At 44.1% G+C, this 14,927-nt stretch overlaps 1 protein-coding gene across 4 annotated transcripts in view; it reads right to left on the minus strand.

Annotated features, from left to right (window-relative positions):
- ZNF608 (zinc finger protein 608) overlaps positions 1 to 13,820 on the minus strand; it is a 110,816-nt gene extending 96,996 nt beyond the window's left edge. For 2 of the 4 annotated variants that reach the window (XM_025860965.2, XM_025860966.2), the window contains exons 1-2: positions 11,181 to 11,411; positions 9,065 to 10,171 (exon numbers count right to left, since the gene is read on the minus strand). In XM_025860965.2, coding sequence (XP_025716750.1) covers positions 9,065 to 9,982 — 918 coding nt within the window. In that variant the 5' untranslated portion in view covers positions 9,983 to 10,171; positions 11,181 to 11,411. Of the gene's footprint in view, positions 1 to 9,064; positions 10,172 to 11,180; positions 11,412 to 13,581 lie in introns of those variants that run through there. The other 2 variants (XM_073878596.1, XM_073878597.1) reach the window with 2 other exon arrangements.
- Positions 13,821 to 14,927: the final 1,107 nt, after the last annotated feature.

The raw sequence follows: 14,927 nt of genomic DNA on the forward strand, positions 1-14,927 counted from the left end.
AGTGACTGCCTTCGGCTCAGGTCATGATCCTGGAGTCCCGGGATCGAGTCCCACATCGGGCTCCCTGCTCAGCAGGGAGTCTGCTTCTCCCTCTGACCCTCTTCCCTCTCATGCTCTCTCTCTCATTCTCTCTCTCTCAAATAAATAAATAAAATCTTTAAAAAAAAAAAAAGACTTCTTTATACAGTTCTTAAACTGTATAAAATTCCTAAAGTCCAATATGTCCTGGTATAATAATATTGTCATAATTCCAGGTATCATCTTAAAACGTGTGTGACAGAAATAACCAAATTTCCTTGTCAATTCCCTTATCATGAGCTCTCATCTGATCTTTAACAATGGACATTTTTTAAGTCTTTTCACTTTCAGACAGTTATTGTTTCACCCAGATGTTTTCACAAACATGTTCCTACAAAGGTACGTCCTCTTCAAGGCTTCAAAATAAGGACTCTGGCAAACACAGGTTTCTGATACCTTTAAGATCATAAAAGTGAACCAGTTAAGAATTTCCAGAACTAATGGAAAATGTGGATTCAAGCAGAACAAAAATTAATAACATGGGACTGAATGAACTGAGGAGGAGGATTATAATTTTTATGACGTCTTATGTGAAATATCGCTAGTTCTTCAATGTTATTTTTCCAGATTTGAGGAAACTTTCCCTTAAGCTATTTATGACTTACAATAATTTGGTGTAGTATACCAAAGATGAAACAGTTCCTTTTTTTCTCTGATGTCTTCAGAATTTGGAAACTCTTGAGTATCCTTTTTATGCCAAAATAGTTATTTACATAAATTCAATGAGAATCCATTCTCTTTGTAACAGGACACAACTGGAAACACTGGTAATATTACCAAGACTGTTACTGGAACTTTGTAATTGAGAGAAATGTGCATAGACCCAGGACCAGAGTGTTTTTTAAAAACTGAGGTTGACTTTATGGAGCCAATAAAGCCCCTTGGAAAAACTGGCATGCTACCTTGCTTACAAGGCTCCAGCAAAGCAGGCTTAAAAAGAGCATTTTTGGTCAATCACTATTCTTGCTGCACTTATGCAAATAATCAGGCCAAGTTTAAAGCAAACAAATTACTTTTACTATGACTGTTTTGGGTACAAAATGGAAATAACTGTAGAGAGAAAAAAAAAGTTTGCATTTATCTCTATATTAGATTTATCTCTATATTAGATTCTAATCCTATTAATTGCCTTGGAGATTTTGTTATTTACCTGTAACTGGACTGGGCCCTGAATTCCTCTGGTTCCTTAAGATATCTGGCTACAACTCCAACTAGTGTTTCCAATTTTCTCCCAACCCTACTGATTTGGAATCCCTAAGAACAAAGAGTGCCCATCAGTATCCTCAGAAGGATATATGAGGTTCCCCTCCCTACCTGGGTGGCAGCCAAACCTCAGAGACTTGAACCTCGGTTACACAATGTTATCTCATAGCTGAAGAAGTCTCCACCTGACAGGTCCTCTACTCCAGCTGCAAACCTCAAAATCAAATTGACTAGGAAGACAAGTAGCCAATATTGAGGTTCACTGCTTCTTTCCAAGATGTGGGACAAAGACTTCATACTTTAAACCTAAAATTTTCTTCTTCTCTTTCCTTCCTTTACTCTGGCACTGGCTGGAAAAGATAATACCATCATTCATATCTCCCAGGACACTGCAAAGGAGGGAAATCCACCTCCAAACAACTGTTGGACTTGCCACTATGCTCCTGCCTCAGTTTCTCTCAAACTCAGCCCCTCCCCCATTTTATCCGACTCCCTAACCATAAGGGTCCGTTTCCACGTCTCTGGTTAATACCCCAAAACCCAGGGAACTCTGCACTCGGGGTGGCTGCAAAGAAAGGATTACAAGTCAAGAGTCACCAGAATAAAACCATCTGTATAGTCTAGAAACCTTTAAATTTTATTGGCCTCCATGGTTGTACCAGGACACTCTCCTGATTAAAATTAGCTCCCTTTGGCAGGTCTCGATTTCCAGGGTTAGGAATAAACATGAGGCTATGATCAGGAACCCATCCTTAACTCTTGAAAATATTACAGAACCCACTGCTAATGCAAAAGCTGTCCCCAAAACATCCGAGACTCTCTGGCCAAAGTTATTCTTGATAAGAGGACAGCCCTTGCTTATCTCTTAGCTGAACAAGGAGGTGTCTATGCTGTAACCAAGGCCACCTGCTGCACCTGGATAAAACTTTTCTCAGGAAGTTGAAAATCAGTTACTGAAGATCACTGAGCAAGCCACTTAGCTTACAGAGTGACTCCTTTAGCAGAGTCTTTCTCTGACTTACCTGACTTTGATTGGTTTGGGTGTTGGGAGCATGGCTTCAAATGCACTCCAGGCATTGGGAATTATCTTACTTATAATAATCATAGTCATCTCAGAAGCTTTAAAGGCGTGTTCGCAACCGCTATCCACCAGCAAATGAGTTCCCTAAGACTGGAGCGCCAGAAAAGGAAGGAAGAAAATGACCAACTAAAAACCGGTGAGCCTGAGGTCATGACCTGTGAATCCCACTGGAAGGATCAAGAACTGGAAGAACTTCAGAGGGTCCGTGGGGAGTGGTGCTCATGCTTTAAAGTTTGATCACATCTCTCAGTTCAGCTAAGTCTGATCAAAGGGGGGAACTGTTAAAAACAAAAACAAACAAACAAAAAACAACTGGCCCAAAATGGAGTCACTCGTGCTAACTCCTTGTCAGTAAACCAAGACTTAAAACTAACTGCAGTTTCAGCCTCTCCCAGGAATGTAGCCTTTAACCCGTCATTATGGGATTACCTGGTCAGCACTAGTCAGAAAACCAAAAGGTCCCTTCCAGCCTCCTTAGGAAGGTGCTCTGCTAATAAACTTCCTTCTCCAGCCCCCTCTCCACCTTTCAAAACCTTTCCTCTTTCCTACAGCTCTTCAGAGCTCCTTTCTACTTCCTAGATGAGATGTGCTCCATTCATGAATCCTTGATTAAAGCCAATTTGATCTCTTAATTTACTCAGCTGAATTTAGCTGTTGAATAATGATCCACACACCTAAGAAACACGAGTTACAGGGCACCGACGTGATCCATATATTAGCCTCTAATGACGACCAACGTCATTCCTGAGGCAAAGTTTTCACCTGTTCTCTTGCCCATCTCTAAGCTGTACAGATTAAGAGAGTATGATTTACTGGTCAACAATCCTAGGGAAGAAGGGTGATTTCCACTGTGATATTGCTAGAGATTGCCCAGTATTTCCTTAGTTTCTGGCTTCCATGTTCTAGAACAATGCTCTACAAGTAACTTAGGAATAAACTGTTTAGTATTCAAGCAAAACCCTTGATGTTCAGATCACTGGCAAGTTCAGAGTGCTGGCAATCAAAACTATGTTGGGCTACAGTAATTACTATGAAAAACTTTTCAGCGCTTAATATTAAAGAATAGAATAACATGATCCTTCCACCTTTTCTACACCTCTAGAGTGTGTTCAACATGGCAATTATCTCCGTTCAAGAAGCAGAGTTTAAAATGCACTGAAACTCAATTATACCCATGACTTTTTAAACGTAACACTTCAAAAGGCAGGTTTCATCACATTCAAATCGCTGAACAAAATCTTTTCCCCAACTTATAAAAAATAGATTTTTATCCCTCTCCCACGAGACCCCTTCATGTATAAAAACGATTGCTTTTTAGCTCCTGGACCCACTTTATTTTTTGCTTCATTAAAACAGAGGGAGGACGGAGCCACGATGAAAGACAAAGAGAGATTCCCATCTGATAAAGCCAGTTCCAAGGGCGGCTCTCCCAGAAGTCCTGGGACGCCCAGCCTAGAACTGCCACCATTTTAAAAAAAAAACCAGATCACACACTTGTTAACAAAAAACACATTACTTTGCGACTTTTAAAAATGCAAAGGAACTAGGAGTAGTAGATTTATGATTTAAGTGCTTGTGGCTAAAATAGCTTTCCAATTATCAAGGGCCTCTTAGGAAGAGCAAGAATGCATTATGTGTTAATGACCACAACCAGGGGTCCCTTCTTGACTCTTTTGTCAGAACCCGAACAGATCTTCCCCGCAGCTTCACCATTAACATGTCTGTTTCCTGTCAGCCCACTCAGAGATACTGTCATTTATCTCAGGAGGCACAAGCCCAGTCATTAGCTTCTATAAAAGACCTCAAACAAAGGCCGGATACTGTTTCACCCAGGGCTCTCACTAAACCCAGAACCAAGCTTAGTGTCTAAAAAGTCAAGGACTCAAAAGTTATCATCGTGAAGAGAATATTTTCCTCATTATCAACCATCCTAGATGCAGCTCTGAAGGAGAGCGAGAGCTACGGAGGGTCAACACCAGTCCAACGTGCTATCACGTACAATTAGATTACCCGATAAACGCTGACCAGAGTTAGCCTGGGAGAGCCTTCAGGTACCTACTAAATAGTGTGGTCTTTGAAGAACTGACCCCTCATTGTGATTGCCTGCAGGAACTGAATAACCATTATAAAGTGCTCAATGGCTGGGCTTCTGGAAATCTTTTAAAGAAAAGTGGAACTGGTTAAAATAAATGTAGGAACATGTGTTTTCACAGTGTTGCTCATATTACTGCAATTTCAAGTTTCTATGAAGTACCAGGTGAACTTTTTTAAATTAAAAAAACACACACACGCACAGACACAGTCAAAATTGAAGCAAATCTCAGCCATTCAATCCTTGTTTTTCAAGCTGAAAACGAAGAACAGATGGTACTTTCCATGTTGTTTGAATCTGGTTATTGAACACCTCTGTGGTTAGGGAGATTTCTGCTTAGCACTTTCGGCATACATTTCATTTACTAACTATAAAATGCTGCTTAGGAAAAATAAGTCTTTATAACACTCTAATTAAAACCATCTTGCAGCCAAGCAATTTCACTTGAAGAGCATTCTTAACCTGGTGACATTTGGACAATGACTCCGCACCCCCCTCCCTTTTTTTTCCAGACTATTTGCAAAGTTATTAAAAGTTGTTAAACATTACTCATCGCCTTTTAGCATAATCTTGATATTGTGTGTGTGTGTGTGTGTGTGTGTGTGTGTTGTTTTTGTTTTTGTTTTTGTTTTCATCTCTCCAGCACACCCGCTACGTTTCAAATACTATGCTCAGGACTCAGCGATATGCCTGGGCACACAAATCCTCCCAAGTTCCTTGGGTTCTCACAGAAAACTTGATCAGGGAAAGGATGGCCTCTGCATCCACCTCAAAAAGCCCTGTCACCCTCCCAGGCAGCTTATTGAAAAGTAAGGAGCGGGATCAACGCTGATTGGGAGCCAGCCTTAGTTACCAACGTTTTTAACCGCTAAATCCCTTATGTAGCTTTCAAAACAGTTTGCTGTCCAACAACAATGGACTTTGTTCTTTAATTATAGCAAGTGACCTTTCTGCCCTTTTATTTCACAGTAGATAAACTGCACTCTCTAAGCAGAATTTGTAGGGGACACCAGACTGGGGGGGGGGGGGCGGCGCGGAGGGGGGGAGGCAGGCATATTGTCCACAAAACTCATTAATCAAAATATGTTCTTAAACAGCTCACACTCACTTAGAAAATGTGGCAGAATTCCCTAGTGAAGTGTAAAAGGCTTCTCCAAGAGAATAAAATAAAATGAATGATATCCCTTATAGACAGGTCCATTTGTAGACACCACCTTTAGGCTGTTAAGGCCTGGCTTAATGAAAGCAATATGAGAGCAGGGAAGTAATTCTCTTTCCTGAATATGTCCTGAGTAGTCAGAACCCTGAGACCCAACTGTAAGCCCTCCTGGGCCTTTCATGTCTATTTAAGTATTAGGTGTTTTTAAGAATTCTCCTATGTAGTTGAGAATTTTCCGGCGATCAAATAAAACCATGTACCCTATTTAGCCTGGCCCGAGTGCCTGTGTCTGCTAAGTCAAAACTGTAAGACATTAAGGAGGGCCTCCATACAGGCTATTATGCTTTAAAAAGAAAGGAGGGGGAAGGTGGAGAAGCAGGTTTTTAACAACCCGAAGCCAACCCGTCAAATCTCCTTATTCAGACATGTCACTGGTGGCTTAACCACAAAATGGGCTACAGAAATATAGCTCAAACATCTTAGAATTATGGCATGTTTTGATTTTGTTCACGTATTAAGGGAGTGGCGACTTTTACAACATACTTGTGGTTTCCACATAAAGGAGTAGAACACTCACTGATTTAATTAGGTTTCATAAGGTCCAATTTATCATGTTTTACATGACTTTGTGTAGTGTAGAAACAGAATAAACAGACCAAAAATAGACATTTAAGCATGCTGTGAAAATTAACCGGTGACAGCAAGTCTTATGAATCTCCCGTGAAACCTCTCAACGGGACGGGGGGGGGGGGAACCCAGAAGAAAAGGGCACACACATCCACCCCCCCCACCTTGGGTTTTCACATTTGGGCCCCTCACGAGCCACATCTGATTGCTGAAAATGAATCATCTTCACTTTTGAGACACTTACTCTTCACCGACCCAGAATATCAAGCAAGGCGGAAATTAAAACATTATACAAAACGTCAAAAAAAAACCTCTCAAAAGATGCCTCAGCGTGGAGATACTTTATCAGGTAAAGCGCATCCTGCTTATACCTCCTTAAAAAGGGTAGCCTCCTCTCGTTAGGAAGCAGTCCCTAAATTGAGGTCTCATTTTCCCATCCGTGCATTAGTGGAATTAGAGTGACTTTCCCGGGGTGGCATGTGTGCGAGGGAGTGCCATCTTGGGGTGGCAAAGGAGGCCAGGAGTGGGGGGGGAGGAGGGGCGGGGAGAGGGTGGGGAGGAGAGCCTAAGGAACAGCGTTCCTGAGCCAGCACCCCCCTGCTTGACCGAGAATGGCCAGCGCTGCAGGATTCAAGCCCCTTGGAGCCATCCCTGAAGGGCCCCTGTGCCAACACCAGCGGCTACAGTTGGCGGAGGGCGGTGGGCTGCATCTAAATGCGCTGAGCTCTCTCCTCCCCTCCTCCACCCCGGCCCGGCCCCATCACGACTTGTTTGCTCTTCATTTATGTAATTCGTATTATCACATTTATACTGCTCTGACTGAAGATGAGTTGCATGTATATGAATAATTTAATTCCTCCATTCTTTATCCAGTTTCCTCTGTGACTGGAAAGTGAAAAGAACACAAAAACTGGAGAACCGACACCAGGCTCTAATCTCAGTTGCCATGACAGCAGCCTTTGAGATACAGAAATGTTCCGATTGCCAGCTAAACAAAATTGTTGAATGTGAACATTTGGCTGGAAGATTAAAAGGCTAAGGGGAATGCAAAAGGGCAGTACCTCCCACATTCCAGGCAGCAGTGAATCCAATCAAATGCTTCTGACTCCTTAACCACAGCCATTGTGAGCACTGGATTAGGGCAATTCATCTAGATAGTTAGAGCAGATTAGAAGTGCAATTTGAAGACTATTGGCAACAAAAGTAAATGCCCTACTGTACTAAGTAATAAGAAGATTTCAGAATGCCTTTTAGCAGAAATTGTGTGCAACTACACCATGAAATGTAAGAATCGAAACCTGGGATTTTTTAAAAATGCATTTCAATTTGTCAGTGTAAAAAGCTGTCTGACCCAAGGTATATGAATAAAAGAAGCGTCCGGAGGCTTTTGGTGATTTTGGCATCATCCACACTTTAATGGACCTTCCACAACCTCTTAAAACCAGAAAATCAGAACTTTCTTCCTGTGCTCCCACTTAAATCTTGAACCCACGAATGCGAAAATGGAAAGGTCTGAAGAGAGAGCAGTGAATAACTGGCCACAGAAATAATCACCCAAAGCCAACTGACAGTTCTGATCAAGTTAGACATTGGGGGGGGGGAATCAAAGTATTTGATAAGCAGATTTCCAAACAACCATGCCATAAACCACAGGATGAGTTTTGCTTCTGCGAAGCACAACCTGCAGGATTAATCTAAAGGCTGATTTCATAAAAACAGGACTCACACCCCCAGCTCACTCCCAAAGTGCCGGGTGGACAGAGCCCCTTCCATCCTGGGACACTATTCAACGCAGGACCGTCACCAGACCAGTAAGTCACAGGTCTCCAGCCCCAAATGGCACAGCCCCCAAGGGGCAGTTTTTCAAAGGCAGTCTCTAACTAGACCTTGAGACAATGACAGCGATGGCAGGAAGGGTCCACGTTGCTTAAATTGAGGATCCCCCATTACTCAAACGCCACCCAAGATTCTCGTCCCCTCTAGCTGTTGCCCCATCTCAGGAACCCCAATCAGCCCAGTGTCTTTCACTTTTCTTACCAACCTCTTCATTCCCTAGGCAAGCTAGAAATTCAAGTGATAACATCCTGAAATCTCCAGCTAAGAACAGGGTGAGGGAACCAGGGTAGAGAGTCCTAGAAACCACCCAAACCATTCCAGTCTTTCCACGCAGTTAGGAAACCAATGACCCCAGGACGCCAAGGCTAGGGTTTAAATTCAGGACCTGTAAGAGGAACCCACCCATCCAAGGAGGATACCCTTTGACAGAACTATTTGTTGGAGAAAGTCCCGAAAAAAGAACAGGTTGAAGGAAGAGGGTAAATGAGAATCCTCGACCTAACCTCTTCCAGGGAGGGAACGTGAACCCCGCAGCTAAGGACACATTACCAGAAATACTAGGGCGGGCATATTAAAAACCTAAGACAGCTCTCCTTAGGCGAGAAACCAGGACATGAGTCAAGCGGGTACATGAGCAGGTCTGCTATTAAAAGCACACCACCACCGGCCGACTGGCCAGGAGCCCCGGTGCAGGGCAAAAGGCCCTTGGAACACCCAGGCCCTCCCACCTGGGGACCCCAGACACTGAGCACGGCCCCTGGCCGCCGCAACAGCAGAAGCAAGAGCTAAAAGCAGTGCACCCAACTCAGCTCCCCCATTCCAAATTTCCACGGAAAGGATGCACACAACAGAAACCTCACAAAGAACCAGGAAGCACGAAGAAGTGTGAGGCACACAGAGGCACACCCCCCCCTCCCAAACAACACACACCCACACAGATGCACACAAAGAGGAAAGTGGGAAATCTAGGAAGGCGACTTGATCCTACCTTCTCGGTTTTCAGTTTCTTGATTCGCCTGTGGCTCTCCTCCTCCTCCTCTTCCTTCTTTACCAACATAGAGTTTCCCATGAGCCCTGAATCCGGGGCACTTTTGCTAACTTCCCCAGCAGCCGCGACGCTGCCACTCCCAGTGCCCCCGCAGTGGAAGGGGCTCGCGCCACCTCCATTGCTCTTGGCCCCAAAGCCATAGAGGTGCCCCCCGGAAGGGGCCTGGCTGCCACTGCCATTCTGGTGGCCCTGAAGCAGGTCGTGCTTGTCCTTCCTGGATTTCCCCGCATCCTTATCCCGCTTGGCGCCTCGGCTGCTCTGGCTTTTACCTGGCTTCTCCTCTTTGCTTTTCCCACAGGAGGCCGCCCCCGCGGTGGCAGCGGAGGGCCCCGTGCCCGGACTGCTGCCGTTGGGGTTGCCGCCGCCGCCGCCGCCGCCGCCGCCGCTCACACTTTGACCCAGCGCTGAATTCATGCCAGTGGCCTCTCCAGGGCGCCCTTGGACTTCCTGCCTCTTGCCAGTGCCGCTGATCTCGGGAATCCCATACAAGGCAGCCGAAGGCAGAGATTTATTAGCATCCTTAGAAGTTTTACTCCTTTTCACTTTTGATTTGCTGGTCTCTTTGTGTGAATTCCCCTGGGGAGCAGAGGGCTGAACAGAAGCAAATTTTAGGCCATCAGCTAAGGCGGCCGTAGCACCGGCCCCACTGGAGGCCAGACCTCCACAATCCTTCGAGTTGCAGCTGCTAGTGGTGTTGGTGGAATTATTCATCTCAAATTTCTGTCTGTCCTTCTCCAAATCAGCGTCCAAATCAATTATTAAATTTCCAACCCCGATTTCCCAATCATCACCACTGTCATAAGTATCAACCGTATTTGGATCCACACCTTTTCCTGCAGTAGAAATGTTCACTGACATCCTGAAGATGAGCTCTCTAGAATAAAAATCCGATGAACTTTCCTTTGGAGATGAGGGGACATTCGTTTAGCTCCGCTGGGCTTTCTCTTAAAAAAAAAAAAAAAAAAATCTTCTAATCTTCCTCTTCTTTTTCCTGCCCCAGGAATGTGTCCAGAGATTTTACACCCTTCAGTCCAGGTCCACCTTTTCCTGTGAAGGGGGGGAAAAGTCGAATATTTCTTGTCTGGGTGTTACCAGAATAAAAAACGATTAATACTGGGGAGTCAGTAAGGGGTACAGGGAAGGATGGACAGCAAGGTGGCTCATATATTGTCTTCACAGTCGGGTTTAAAGGAAAATAACCAAACCCAAAAAACTTACCCACGACAGTAAGCATCTTAACAGTAGCTTAAAAAAAAAAAAAAAAAATTCCCTTTATCAACAGCATAAGGATAAGCACTTTTTTAAAAAGGCATTAAGATATCTTAAAGATCTGTATCAAGTCCAGGAAGATTAAAAAAAAAAAGTTTAGGATTTTTTTTTCCTCATACATGTGATATCTCAACCTCAGAAACACAGCCTAAACACTCAGACAAGAGGGAGGAACACAGCTTTAAACATCCCCAAACATGTCCTAGATCGTGCAGTTTCAAAGACCAGACCCTGGAAGTTCTCTGGGGCTAGTTTCAGAATGATGTTTCTAAATTTTCCTTATTTCTAATTTTATTACTTCTTTTTACAAATCGTCTGGGCAATCTGTTTTTTGTTCCCAGTAAGGAACAGGAAAAACAACGATAACCACCCCCCCCCAAACACATACTCTCTCTTCCCCAACAGTTTATACCATTTTATTTTTGAAAGACACACACAAATGTCTTTAAGAGCGTTTTTCTATAAAAACGACAGTGCTAAATAAAAGGCTGAATACCTGCCTTTTGAGGGGAAAAAAATTACATATAAACAATTCTACCATATTCCTAGGTCACAGACTTGCTCAATTTGTTAAATATGGTGCTACTGACTGGACGGGGAAACTGATTAAGACATGCACTTTAAGTAGTCTGCGCCAAGGTGGCCTCAATGACCGCAAATGAGTGTGTGTTTGACAAAGATCAGTTAAAACGGTTTTTAAAGGGATCAGCCCCTTTTAACAGTTGTCGAGAAAAATAAATAAATATACATACACACACACACACACACACACACAGACATTGCTTACCTTTAATCCTTTATCATTTTTTAATTAGGCCAGCAAATCAAAATGCCTTTCCCACTCCACTCGGCAAACAAGCCTGTGCCTCATTTTACTTAAACACCAAATGATCAAGAAGGAAGAAACCAAATAACACATCTCAGCCAGAATAATCACTCGATAACATTATTCCACCTCCCCACCCCCCTTTTGGCAAGCGGATCAGGAGTCCTTTTCTCCTTAAAAAAATGTGTCACTGTACAGCTGGAAGATAATGTTTCACATTCACAACAGAAGTACCAAAGGTTTTTTTTCCTCTTAACAAGCATCGAGAATAATAGGTTTAAAAAAAGAGAGAGAGAGAGAGAGCTTAGAGAAAAAAGTTTTCCCAACTTCTCATTCCGCCTTCAGTTCCAGACTTCAGAGTCACCGTGATCAGTAAGTAATGATCCCATGTAGCAAACCTACAGGCGTCCGCTAGTAACAAGACAGAATGTGCTAACATCGGGATAAATTAGTGAAAGGGAAGAAAGAATAAGAAGAAACGACTGAAAATCTGGGCTGGATTCCGCCTGTTAGTCGGGAAGTGGCATTTTTCCGCCCGTCCTGACAGATTTGATTTCTTGAACTAACTTAAGAGGAAAGGAGGGGGAAGGCGAGGGGGGAGGGGGAGAGGAAAGGAGGGGGAGGGGGAGGAAGAAAGGGTAGGATGAGAAGCCCAGCAAGAGGAGAAAAAGAAAGGTGTGGAGGGGGAGGGGAGCAGATGATTCAGTGAGCTGATAAACCAGTTATAACAGCATTCGCTCGGGGCGGGGGGCGGTGGGCGGTGGGGTGAGGGAAATAACGGCGTTCAAAATTGGTTCAGTCTTCGAAACCCAAAGGATGTGCTGTTTTCCTGTTTTATGTTGTTTTAAGAAAAAGGAACCGAGTTCCTAGTATAGTCCCCGGGGGTGGGGGGAGGGGGGAAATCCGCTGTCGCTCAAGCCAATCAGTCATGTGGTAATTCGATAATTAGAGTCAAAAAAAAAAAGATTTTTTTTTAAGGCGACCTTTTTCGGGACAGTTTTTCCCATTGATAGTCGCAGCAAACGGTGCGTCTCCCTTTTATTTATTTTTCTCTCCTCCTCCCACGCCCACCCCCTCCTGTGTTTAGTCAGATGGCCCCGGAGCTTGGCTTAGTATTTTTAATCAGCTGGCGTTTGGAAGCTAAAAGCAGTAATGAATTGTTGATGGATTGGAAGTGGAGAGTCGCTTTGCTGGAAATGTCGGGGCTGGGAGAGGGGGATGGGCGAGTTAGCAACAACCAACCATCTAAAAGGAGCGATTTTGTTACAGTGCAAGCCTTTCACATCACGTGAGGATCAAGGGCTCAATTGGTTGTCGTGAGAACAAAAATGGTGACAAGCGTATCAAGAAAATACTGATCTGGTCTTTAAAAAAAAGCTGAAGGTCTCTCCCCTCCCCCTGCACACACTGCCCCCCCCGCCGCCGCCGCCGCCGCCGCCGCCGACGCCGCCGCCTCCCCGCGCCCCCACCCCCCTGCGGTGGGCGCAGCTACAAGTTATGAATGTGAAACATTTCTCGCAGATCTAGGCTCTTGGAAGTTCGAAGGAGTGAAACGTAATGAGCACAAGAGCAAAGCAGATGTTTTAAAGAAACACCTTATAAACCTTTCCTCAACTTATCTCCAATTTGTCGGCTTTCCCGAGGGGCCAGGGATGGGGACGCCCAGAAGAGGGGGGGAGGGCACCTCCAAGCTACTTGGGTTTTAGGGACCCCCTCATGTCTTAAACAAAGAAAAACATTTTGCTAGTTCCCAAGCCAGGTCCTGTAATAAACACACCATTGTTACTCTATTTGTGGGTTTGTTTGGGTTGGGTGGGGCTTTTTTTCCCCCCCTTAATGGTGTTTTTGCTGCTTTGCTTTTTTAAGGAGGTGGAAAATGGTAATTATAACCATTACATGTAATGGGTGACTATTCCCTTGTTTAATATTAAATTATTGGGCACTAGGATGTGGCAAGAGACAGAAATCGGCTTGTTCTGCCCTTGCCCCCATTTTCCTGGCTCGGTTTGGAAGAGGGTCTTGCCCAGCTAGGATAGGAGAGGGAGGGGGCGAGGTGAACTAGGGAATGGACACTGCAGATCAGTATATGTAACTGTGTCACTTTTATTCTCCTTGGGTTACAGCCCAAAAGGTAATTTACTCTAAGTTACCCCGAGTGCCCAGTCAAGCTTAATTTGTGTGAAGAAGTTACAAATGCTTCACCCTCCACTGAATAAAATTCACCCTTCTTGGGTTGTTGTTCTCAATGCAAAAGCCAAACCCTGTAACTAGTTCCTCATTTTAATGCATAAAACTCGCACATTCCCCTGCATGAAGTCCCCGCTAAGTGCTATATAGAGACACACCACGCAACCGTACTTACGGTCTGTATTGGATCGAGTTGACCTTTTCCTTCTAACTGCATTGAATGTGTTTGGTTGCAGCCGCTTTATTTTGGAAATTATAATCTCTTCAACAAATTTATTATTAAAGAAGATGGACCATCAAATGTCACAGACCGTCCTGTGTATTTTTTATAAAAGCAAAAATTAAAATTAAAAAAAAAGAAAAGAAAAATCCCCCTGGTGCACACACACCACAAGCTTGTTCTGCAACACTGAAATCAGGACTGAAACACAACACACACACAGGGGGAGTGGAGCAAAAGGAGCTCTCAGCCTCTATACCTGAAAGGGACTTTTCTTTGTTCCCATTGCCCTTTCGCATCGGGCCAATCAGAGAGCAGCTTTTATGAAACTGGGCTCTCTCATTGGCTAGCTGCTTTCTCTTGGCTACTGTAGGGGGTTGAGATACACACACGTATAAAACACACTGAGAGCGGGTGGGGGTGCGGTGGGGGGTGGTTGTGGAGACAAAGCGTTTTATTTTCCAACCAGATTGGGGTTGAGGAACCTCCTGCAGTAAGGAAGGGGGGGAAAATGGTGCGCCCGTTTCAATGACTACATCATTCACATAAAACACTTATTTATTAAAACAAATCTCAAACAGGCTGCGAGGAAAGGATGTCGGTAAATACAAGTTTGATTGTGTTATCTTGGGGGAAATAATGTATGTGATCGCTCGGTGGCAGAGGGAAGCCAAATGAGCCACTAGCGTGTAGCGAGGAGAAAAGGGGAGGCTGGCTGTGTGGAAATGACTGAGAGCGGTTTTTGCTCGCTTCCCTTCCTTGTTGCAAGGACTCGGCAGCGCGAACTCCCAAGACTGATTTTCTGTCCTGCAGCTTCTGGCTTTCAACCCTCCCCCACCACTTTGCCCTTCTTCCAATACTTTTTTTTTTTTTTTTTTTTTTTACCCCCGTTGTCTCTCTTTTTACTCCCTGATTAAATAAGAAAAATCGATCCGGGGGTAAAGGCGGTGGTGGGGAAACAAGTAACCCTTTTGTTTCCAGTCTTCTGGTCTACAAGCACTGAAGTGTGAACACTGGCAACCATTTAACCACCACTACGGGAACAGTTCTTCCCTGGAATTTGTAACAAATCTTTTCCACCTGGTCCTAGGCTGCTCCAAAAAATAAATAAATAAATAAAAAATAAAAGAACGTCCCAGCCAACCATATTTAACACCTCGGTCCAGCCTCATTTTTTACAAAATCGATTTGTGGGAGATAAATACACTAGAAAGATTAACCCGTTGAACAGTCCCAGTGAGCATTTTTAAACAGAAAGGTTGTCAGAGTTCCCCATCCCCCCAAATCTTTAACCCTATCTT

This window comes from Callorhinus ursinus, unplaced genomic scaffold (assembly GCF_003265705.2).
Source record: "Callorhinus ursinus isolate GAN/ISIS: 27379988/994484 unplaced genomic scaffold, GSC_fseal_2.0 scaffold30, whole genome shotgun sequence".
Lineage (NCBI taxonomy): Eukaryota > Metazoa > Chordata > Mammalia > Carnivora > Otariidae > Callorhinus > Callorhinus ursinus.